Source organism: Neoarius graeffei, chromosome 8 (genome assembly GCF_027579695.1).
Source record: "Neoarius graeffei isolate fNeoGra1 chromosome 8, fNeoGra1.pri, whole genome shotgun sequence".
NCBI lineage: Eukaryota > Metazoa > Chordata > Actinopteri > Siluriformes > Ariidae > Neoarius > Neoarius graeffei.
The window spans coordinates 43,215,995-43,227,040 of NC_083576.1; the positions used below are offsets into that span (position 1 = coordinate 43,215,995).

Here is an 11,046-nt window from a genome sequence, read left to right on the forward strand (position 1 = left end):
TCAAAGCAGGTGTAAATTGTCTGTCTGGCAGGTAAGTCAGGTTGATGTGTAAACAATTTCACAATATTCTTATCCAATAGAAAGCAGGCAAGAAATGGTTTGAGTCACTTGTCTATGTACAACACCCGCACAGTTTACTAAATATCCACAGTATACTAAATAAATCCACACTAAAGAATTCTATATACAAAAGTGATTGGTTCATTAAAAAAGCAGTGAACAGAAGTTATAGTGGTACATACAAAAAAACTGTTCAAGGGTCAAGGAACTTTGTAATCACTCTTCTGACCCTTCTTCCCTCTGTCTCATTACAGTCAGTCAGGTAACTTGCTTTGTGTGGAAGGCTGTACTTCCTGGTCACATTGTACAGCACTCTCCACACAGTGTTCGTCCATGGTCTCACTGTTTTCTTCACAGTAGTTGTGGAGAGCAAAGCAAGCATAAATTACATAGGGCAAGTCACTGAGGTTAATGTCCATTGCTCTTCTCAGGGATGCAAATCTGGCCTTCAGCCGACCAAAAGCACACTCAATGACCATGCGTGCCCTACACAAACATAACCCAAAGTACTGCTCTTGTGGCGTGGAGCCACTGTTTGAATATTCCTTCATCAGGAAAGGTAGTAGTGGATAGGCTGGGTCACCCAGGAGAAATATGGGGATGGGTTCCTCATCATCCACTATCTGCTTTTTCACTGCTGGAATCTTGCCGGTTTTAAAGTAGGTGCTGATCTTTGAATTAGCAAACACTCGTGCATCGTGCGTACTGCCAGGCCACTTTATAACTACATCCATAAATCTGTACTTGTAGTCACACACTGCTTGTACATTTAACGAATGTTTACCCTTTCTGTTGATGTAGTCCATGGCGTGGGATGATGACTGCTTGATTTCAATGTGGGTCCCGTCGACCGCTCCCAAACACTGTGGCATGCCATGTACACGGTGAAAGCCAGACACAAGCTCCTCTGCCTCGGGTTCTGTGAAGGGCAGCTTGATATATTTCGGACCGAGGTGGAGAGCGATGGCTTTGCATGTCTGCCTCACGATGACGGAGACAGCCTGCCGTGACAGGCCGAAGGAGTTAGCTGTCTTTCGTAGCCTTCCCTCGTCGCTCAGGTAGTGCAGCGTGCAAGCGACCTTCTTTAACGGTCCAATCGCTTCTCTCATGTTGGTTGTTTGGCCTTCAATATGAGGACGAAGTTCTTCGCTCCGGGCCACAAGTGAAGCTCTGGACATCCGAAAGTTCTCTCTCCACTCTGCGTCCACGACAACACCATTCACGAAGTTGTCCCACCAGCTACTGGTTCTTCCCGGTCTCACCCAAAATCATCATCTTTTGGCCCGTCTAGTTACACGCCGTGGTGGGTTTAAAAGAATCTGATGCGTGTGGCCGTGTAAGCGTCTCCGCTGCTCGCCTAGTCGCTGCAACTCCTCTAAATTTTGTCTCAATAATGCGAATAAACTTAGCAGCGTCTGCAGCACTGAAAATACTACTACTATGGGGGCCGCCATTGTTGTTGTTATGAATGAGGCGCGCGAGAGTCATGTGGCTGGTCATGTGGTCATGTGGCTGGTCATGTGGCTGTGACGTCATCGTAAACAAATCCGTTCTACTCATCCAGATGACTTCGCAACGGCAACGTTGCCAGATCTTTCCACTCTGGAACCCGTTCTCAAAAAGATTGCGTTTTGGGTACCCAAAACGCCGATGCCATGTGGACGCCAGGCCTAAACGATAAGCAATTGTATCAGAGTCACCTGAATCCGTTGCCGTGTGGACATAGCCTTAGATAAACTGAAATGCAAGTTAACTACACTAATCAATCGTTAGTGCAACAAACGAATCATATTTAACTTTACTTGGTTATTTTAAGTCAAATCGGTTTGCATGCTTTTTTTAAGTAAGGTTAACTAATTAGATTTTACAGTGTAGGGGAACTGTAAAAGATCTCTAGACTCAAGCCTGATAGGTCTCCAGATTCCGATGGATTTACAGCGGAGTGGTAAGACCTTTAGTGATCATTTCCATTGTTATGGAGAACATTCAATTGGGCCCTTAAGAAAGGAGAGATCCCTCCATCTTGGAGAGAAACGATCATAACTGTTATACCAAAGGAGGGGAAGATAGGACAAATTGCTCCAATTACTGCCCAATTAGTCTGCTGAATCAGGATTATAAACTCTTTACATCAATTCTAGCAAAATGTTTAGAAACAATACTCCCAGATATTATACAGTTGGATCAAACAGGTTTCATTAGACAGAGACAAACACAGGACAACGTTAGGAGGACATTGCATGTAATTAACTATATAAACAATAACAATTTAGAGGCTGTCTTGTTAGGGTTAGATGCAGAGAAGGCATTCGACTCTGGTGATTGGTCTCTTTTATATAAGAGACCAGAGAGAGTCCAGTTCCACGATGATTGTTAGGACAATACAAGCTTTACACTATAAACCAACAGCCAAAATTCGGATTAATGGAGGATCATCAAATAATTTTGATTTGGAAAGGGGATGTCAACAGGGCTGTCCTGTCTCTCCACTCTTATTCGCCATCTTTATAGAGCCCCTGAGTCAGTGGATAAGACAGAATGAGAAGATAAAGGGGATCATGGTGTCACAAGAAGAACATGAAATTGCCCTGTTCGCAGATGATATCTTGATATACTTGGGACATCCATCCACTTCCCTTCCAGAATTGCTCACAACCCTGAGGGAATACAGTCTTATCAGGCTACAAACTAAACACCCACAAATCCCAAATCTTGACATTTAATTATTCACCTAGCCAACTGATTAGAGAGGAAGTTAAAGTGAGTTGGGAATCAAAATAAATTAAATACTTAGGGGTGAATATTCCAAAAGACTTGAACAGGATTATAACCAGAACTACGACCCCCTACTTTCCAAAATTAAATCTGATTTGACTAGATGGAATCTAGTGCCCTTTTTAGGATTAGGATAGAAGGTGGAAGCAATATAAATGAATGCGTTACCCAGACTATTATATCTGTTCCAAAATATACCAACAGAACTTCCAAAGGGAACATTTCATGAATTAGACAAATTAATATCACGATTCATTTGGCAGGGGAAAAGGCCAAGAATCCGCTATAAGACTCTTCAACTAACAAAAGACAAAAGGAGGCCTCTCCCTCCCGAATATTAAAAATTATTACCAAGTGGTGCAGATAAAAATTTTGGTTAACATTTGCAATCCTTCCTATAAAGCCACGTGGAAAGGGATAGAATGTCAGATATCCAGTGATATTCCGTTACAAGCAATTATAGGGGACAGTGGGTTGGTTACTTGCCTAAAAAGACACAAATCCATGGATAAAAATATCACTTAGGATTTGACACAAGGTAGTCAGTGAAAACAAGGCCAAAGAACCATATTGGACCATGAGATGGATAGGATAGGACTCCGATTTCTTACCAAACAGAATGGACGCAAGATTTAAACAGCGGGCCGATAAAGGGTTAACAAAACACAGTGACCTCTATGAGGGGGGCACACTGCTACAATTCCAAGATCTTAAAAATCGATTTGATTTAACCAAATTAGGATTTTATAGATTTTTGCAACTTATACATTACTTAGAGAAAATGAGAAAGGAAGAGATGCGACAAATTAATTTGGGTATAGTGAAGATATTTCTACTTGGCTACAGGTCAGACCCTGGCCATGGAAATACAAGTTATTACAAGAATTGGAAGGGGAGGATACTACATATATAAAGGAGAGATGGGAGAAGGAATGCAACATCGTGATGGAGCTGGAGACGTGGGAAAAAAGAATTTTACAACAATGGAAAAGTACATCTGCTCTGTCTTGGAGAGAATTTGGGTGGAAGAGTATAGTTAGGTTTTTTGTTTTGTTTTTTTAAGAGTTCCAGCTCAAAACATTTCCCTAGGAGGAAATACATCTTGCTGGAGATCCTGTGGCGAGAGTAAGGCAACACATTTTCATGTGTTTTGGGACTGCCTGGTCATTTCAAAATATTGGGAAGAAATTAAATTGACCATGGAGAAAATCATGAAAATGGTGATTCCACCAGGGTTTGAGACCTTATGTCTGGGATTAAGAAGGGGCCTGAAAAATATATGCATGATATTCTACTATTAGCAAGTAAGAAAGCAATCACAAGGAAATGGTTGGCAAAAGATCCTTCTACAGTTGAGGACTGGATCAAAGTGGTTCAGGATATTTTGTTATATATTTGTTTGGTTTGGATCGGTCACCAAACAGGACAAGAACAGACTGCAACGGACAATAAGGTCTGCAGAGAAAACTATTGGTGTCAGTCTGCCCTCCATCCAAGACCTGTACCTGTCCAGAATCAGGAAACGGGCAGGTAACATCTCTGCAGACCCATCATACCCTGGTCACAAACTGTTGAAACTTCTCCCCTCTGGGAGACGCTACAGAACACTGTACGCAAAAACAACCAGACACAAGAACAGTTTTTTCCCCTCAGGCTGTCTGTGATGAACAGCTAAAACCGGACTCAAATATCAGTAACATCAACTGTGAAATATCTGCACACTCATACCATCATTCTGTGCACACTGTATATTTATATTTACTTATTCATCCTTGCCTGCGACCCTGTAGAACAGGATAAAGCAGCTAGACATAATGAGAGGAGATCCTTTCACTATGCTGTCTATACATATATTTACCCTTCTATACAGTTAGGTCCATATATATTTGGACACTGACACAAATTTTGTTTTTTTACCTGTTTACTGAAACATTCAAGTTATAGTTATATAATGGACATGGACATAAAGTCCAGACTTTCAGCTTTCATTTGAGGGTATCCACATTAAAATTGGATGAAGGGTTTAGGAGTTTCAGCTCCTTAACATGTGCCACCCTGTTTTTAAAAGGGACCAAAAGTAATTGGACAATTGACTCAAAGGCTATTTCATGGGCAGGTGTGGGCAATTCCTTCGTTATGTCATTCTCAATTAAGCAGATAAAAGGCCTGGAGTTGATTTGAGGTGTGGTGCTTGCATTTGGAAGATTTTGCTGGGAAGAAAACATGCGGTCAAAGGAGCTCTCCATGCAGGTGAAACAAGCCATCCTTAAGCTGCGAAAACAGAAAAAACCCATCTGAGAAATTGCTACCGTACAATATTAGGAGTGGCAAAATCTATAGTTTGGTACATTCTGGGAAAGAAAGAACGCACTGGTGAACTCATCAATGCAAAAAGACCTGGACGCCCACAGAAGACAACAGTGGTGGATGATCGTAGAATCATTTCCATTGTGAAGAGAAACCCCTTCACAACAGCCAACCAAGTGAACAACACTCTCCAGGAGGTAGGCGTATCAATATCCAAATCTACCATAAAGAGAAGACTGCATGAAAGTAAATACAGAGGGTTCACTGCACGGTGCAAGCCACTCATAAGCCTCAAGAATAAAAAGGCTAGATTGGACTTTGCTAAAAAACATCTAAAAAAGCCAGCACAGTTCTGGAAGAACATTCTTTGGACAGATGAAACCAAGATCAACCTCTACCAGAATGATGGAAAGAAAAAAGTATGGCGAAGGCGTGGTACAGCTCATGATCCAAAGCATACCACATCATCTGTAAAACACGGTGGAGGCAGTGTGATGGCCAGAGGTGGGCAGTAATGCGCTACATTTACTCTGTTACATTTACTTGAGTAACTTTTTGGATGAATTGTACTTGTAAGAGTAGTTTTAATGCAGCATACTTTTTACTTTTACTTGAGTATATTTGTGAAGAAGAAGCGGTACTTTTACTCTGTTACATTGGGCTATATTCTGCTCATTACTCGCTACTTTATTTTTATTGATCCGTGCGATGCGTGGTCTGTTTATGTTTTGTCGAGACTTCCAGCAGAGGCTCTGTCACATGACGGCATCTCACCAATCAAATGGAGCAGCCAGAGCCATAGTGGGAGGAGCTATGGTTTAACTCCGTTTCACCAATCAAACAGAGCCAAGCCGCCGCACACGCCCGCACACAAAATTCCCGCGGCAAGAGCAGTCCAGGAGGAAAAGAGCACGGAAGCAGAAGAAAAATGGCAGAGACAGCGGCCATCAAGCTGAAGAGGCACACCCCTGGCCACACATACAAACCATGTTCACTCTCCAAACAACAAAAAATAATAGTTATGTTATGCAGTGTCACATGTGTCTCCCCAAACCAGTGGACCTTTCAGCTTATAAAAACTCAATGTCGAATTTGAGGAAACACATTGCGGTAAGTAGGCTATGTGCTTTTGGCTGTCTTCGTAGGCAGACGTTAGCCCTGTTGTAACACACACACACACACACACACACACACACACACACCAGAGAACCAAGAAATAAAACTACAAAAAAATATTCCTAACAATCACTTTTAATTGATGTGAAACCAAAAAATGCTCATGAAAATAAGGTTGCTCGCCTAATGTCAGCTCCTCAATAGCGTTACAGTTGTACACGGCTCTGGTCAAAAACTGGGAATGGAAGACTGGTGAAAACTTACTAAATAACAAAATGCGTAACATATCATTTGTGAAATCTCCATTTTTCAAGCTACTGTATTTGTTGTGGATTAGAGGGATTTGTGAAGACTTTAGGTGTTTTTTTACTGTGAGATTTGTTTTATTATTTGTCTACAAGTGCTTGTTCACAAAAGGAAGGGCATTAGCTTGTTAGCTTGACTGCTTGCTAGCAATCCCCATGTAGGTACAGCGTCACAGTCCATCTAGAAACTACAAATCCCATCAACCAACTTCCGCGATGACCTACGTCACGCCTGGGCGGGATCACCTACGTCACTTCCTCCATGACTCCATAAGTAACTAAGCCACGCTACATTCTTTCTCTCTCTCATCGTGCACTCCATGAGTACAGACACCAAAGAGACATCCCCTCATCGGACCGTCCAAAATCACGACTTCTGACTGGCAAGAACGAAGACTCCGCGCGCTTTCGTGTTTACCGCTGGCCACGGTAAAAGTACTACTTGAGTCACGCTGTCTCACTCATTTTGAGTTACAACCGGTTTTTTTATTTGTTCATTATGAGTAACGTTACGACTGCAGCCCAAAGCAGTTTAATTAAAAGTTAGAAGCGACCGGATTCCTTCTGACTTAATCGCTGTGCACATTATTTGATCAGCAACTCTTCCTCACGAATGACGAAGCATCAGACCAAGAATTCTCTGCATTTTTCACAGAAAATGACCCACGAGTTCCTGTGAACTCCAACCTCTTCAGGACATCCCTGCATCCTACACAGAGGCAAAATACTGGAAGTAAGACTGGCATTTTGGGCAAAACTAGTCTTAGGAATTAGCTTTATGAAGTAGTGTGAATGTAAACTCAGGAACGGTTTAATTGTGCCACTGTAGACACTCAGCGTGTTGAATTGATCATTGTTCTATTTTTTTGATCTCTCAATTGTTAATAGATAGGTATTGCATGCTCTTTTTGCTATCCTTTCTAACACTTTTAATTTCATTATTACACATATTTTGACCTCAAGATTTCAGTGGATTTGGTAATGTTATAGGCTAGTGGGTTAGCTAGCAACCAGAGCTATCCCTTTGTTCTCCTCAACACCACGTGGTGACCCCCTTCATCCTTTACCACGAGGCGACTGTCCCCTCCCCCAACTCTCTCACACACACACACACGCTACCACATTTATACACAATACCTCACTGTCTTGCTGCTGACTTATTGAATGTATTCTAAACTACTATTACCCATTTTTATCATTGTTACAATAAATTCAATTAATTGTTAAACTGTGTCTGTGTTGCTTCTATATATTTTTGAAGTCATCCAATCTCAAAGAATTCCAAGGTGTATATGAGTGCCATTGGCTGTAGCATTTATGTAATATGGTAAGTGATACATTATTGCTGCATTGGTAGTGATCATAATAATTTGGAATATATAATAATTTAGCTGTTTGGTAATTTATTATTAAACACCAAAATTAATGGTATTATTAATGAGACTGATTTGAGACTGATTTAATGAGATTGATCACTTAAGACCAATTGCATCTACATATTTATTGGTGCCCCGTGTGAGGAGATTGGTTTGTTGACTTCTTGAATATTGTTGCAACAACAGATAAATTATCAGTTTGATTAAGCAACTGCCAAGGTATATCCCCAGGTGTGTTAAACGGTTAACAGTAGCGTGATAACCATATCACAAAATACCAATAACCTATTCGTAACTTAGGATAAGAGATAGCATTTCCAAACAAAAACAAACTTAATTACATAGTTAATATTAATTAATAATAATTAATTAATTATTAACTCATTGATTAATTAATTACCCAATATCCAACCTAAGCAAAATGGCATCCCCTCGTGTCTCAGATGTTGAAGACAACACTCAAGACGTGTCTCTCTTTGACGTCATTGCAGACCTCATTCACTGCTCTGCCTCCAAAAAAGCAAACATTAGGAGCATGAGCAAGGGTGAATGCCAAATTAACATAGTTAACTCAATAAAACATACGAGAGATCCAAAGAGAACAACTATTAGTGTCCAAGAGGCACTAGGTAGGCTATTCCTGTTACACTTCCAAGATAATGATTTAGAAATCAGACACCTCTATGGAGAGGTTGACAGGCTGACCACCAGCTCTTGTTGCCTACGGGCCGAATAGCAGTATAGAGTATCCGGCCTTCTTGGAGTCCCTGGGAGAGGTACTGAGGGGTGCTCAGACTGGGGACTCCATTGTGCTACTGGGAGACTTCAATGCTCACGTGGGCGACGACAGTGACACCTGGAAAGGCATGGTTGGGAGGAACGGCCTCCCCGATCTGAACCCGAGTGGTGTTTTGTTATTGGACTTCTGTGCTAGTCACGGTTTGTCCATAACAAACACCACATTTGAGCATAGGGGTGTCCATAAGTGCACGTGGCACCAGGACACCTTAGGTTGGAGGTCAATGATAGACTTTGTTGTTGTTTCATCTGATCTCCGGCCCTATGTCTTGGACACTCTGGTGAAGAGAGGGGCTGAGCTGTCAACTGATCACCACCTGGTGGTGAGTTGGATCCGCTGGCGGAGGAGGAAGCTGGACAGACCTGGCAGGCCCAAACGTATGGTGAGGGTCTGCTGGGAATGTCTGGCCGAGCACTCTGTCGGGGGGGGGGGGTCTTTAACTCCCACCTCCAGGAGAGCTTTTCCCAGCTTCTGAGGGAGGCGGGGGACATTGAGTCTGAGTGGACCATGTTCTCTACCTTCATTGTGGATGCAGCTGTTCGGAGCTGTGGCCGCAAGGTCTCCGGTGCCTGCCGTGGCGGCAATCCCCGAACCCGGTGGTGGACACCAGAAGTAAGGGATGCCGTCAAGCTGAAGGAGTCCTATCGGGCCATGTTGACCTCCGGGACTCCTGAGGCAGCTGACGGGTATCGGCAGGCCAGGCGTGCCGCAGCTCGGGCAGTTGCGGAGGGAGTATGGGGATCGGGGCTCTTTGCTAAGGGCTGTCCGGTCCCTGTACGAACGGAGCAGGAGTCTGGTTCGCATTGCCGGTAGTAAGTCAGACCTGTTCTCAGTGCATGTTGGGCTCCGGCAGGGCTGCCCTTTGTCACCGGTTCTGTTCATAATTTTTATGGACAGAATTTCTAGGCGCAGCCAGGGGCCGGAAGGAATCCTGTTTGGGAACCACAGGATTTCATCTCTGCTTTTTGCAGACGATGTTGTCCTGTTGGCTTCTTCAAACCAGGACCTTCAGCATGCACTGGGGCGGTTTGCAGTTGAGTGTGAAGCGGCTGGGATGAGAATCAGCACCTCCAAGTCCAAGGCCATGGTTCTCGACCGGAAAAGGGTGGCTTGCCCTCTCCAGGTTGGTGGAGAAGTCCTGCCTCAAGTGGAGGAGTTTAAGTATCTCGGGATCTTGTTCACGAGTGAGGGAAGGATGGAGCGTGAGATCGACAGGTGGATCGGTACAGCCTACGCAGTGATGCGGTCGCTTTACCGGTCCGTCATGGTGAAGAAGGAGCTGAGCCAAAAGGCGCTCGAGCTTGTTCTCGAGCTTGTCAAAAAAAAAAAAGTTAAGTTTCGTTTGTCCGCCATATTGTTCATCACCACTGCAGCTGAAACGGATTTGGAAGATAAGATTCTGCTGGAAGTTAAAAAGTAAGTAAGTATTAGTCTTCCAATCTTTCAGTTTTCCCTTTCATATCATGTTTATGGTTCTTATACAAATTCCCTTGGGCTTTCCATGTTGCCTTGCTTTGATTCTCATTTTCTAAATGCAACACTGAAAAGTCAACCGTTAGGTTTACAATTGTGCTGTACAGGAATTCGAATAACTTAAGAGTTAACGTAGTTTTTCTTGTTAATTCAGGGTCAATTTCCAGTGTTTAAGACTAGCAAGCTAATATCAAGCAAACGATGGTGTTAAATAGCATTGATTGACATTCCCGCAACAGACAAAGATTTGGAATGATCCGCTCATCTACGTGGCAGATGTAGCGGATTAGTTAACTATATTTAGTCTCTAGACAAAGCTGTAGGATTGTTGAACGGTATATTAACGTCAAATAAACGTGGTCACGAGTTGGGTAACGTTAGCTCCCATGTTTGGCATGTTTTGAGCACCACATGTACGTGACTAAATAGAGTGAAGTGGTGCGTTATTCCCGTAACCCATTCTGGTGTAGCAGATGAGGAAAGACCACAGTACTTAGGCTTAAATGAAAATCACAATGTTCAAATACAACCCCGATTCCAAAAAAGTTGGGACAAAGTACAAATTGTAAATAAAACCGGAATGCAATAATTTACAAATCTCAAACTGATATTGTATTCACTATTCACAATAGAACATAGACAACATATCAAATGTCGAAAGTGAGACATTTTGAAATTTCATGCCAAATATTGGCTCATTTGAAATTTCATGACAGCAACACATCTCAAAAAAGTTGGGACAGGGGCAATAAGAGGCTGTAAAAGTTAAAGGTACAAAAAAGGAACAGCTGGAGGACCAAATTGCAACTCATTAGGTCAATTGGCAATAGGTCAT

The 11,046-nt window shown here is 42.6% G+C and overlaps 1 protein-coding gene across 1 annotated transcript; it reads right to left on the reverse strand.

The window, feature by feature from the left end:
- Positions 1–314: 314 nt before the first annotated feature.
- LOC132889898 (putative nuclease HARBI1) lies at positions 315–1,238 on the reverse strand. The gene has a single exon (XM_060926716.1). The coding sequence runs from the start codon at positions 1,236–1,238 to the stop codon at positions 315–317; it is 924 nt and encodes a 307-aa protein (XP_060782699.1).
- Between the last annotated feature and the right edge of the window lie 9,808 nt (positions 1,239–11,046).

Bases quoted from the DNA above. Each gene is read 5' to 3' on its own strand.
- LOC132889898 (XM_060926716.1), bottom strand. From the start codon at position 1,238: ATGTCCAGAGCTTCACTTGTGGCCCGGAGCGAAGAACTTCGTCCTCAT.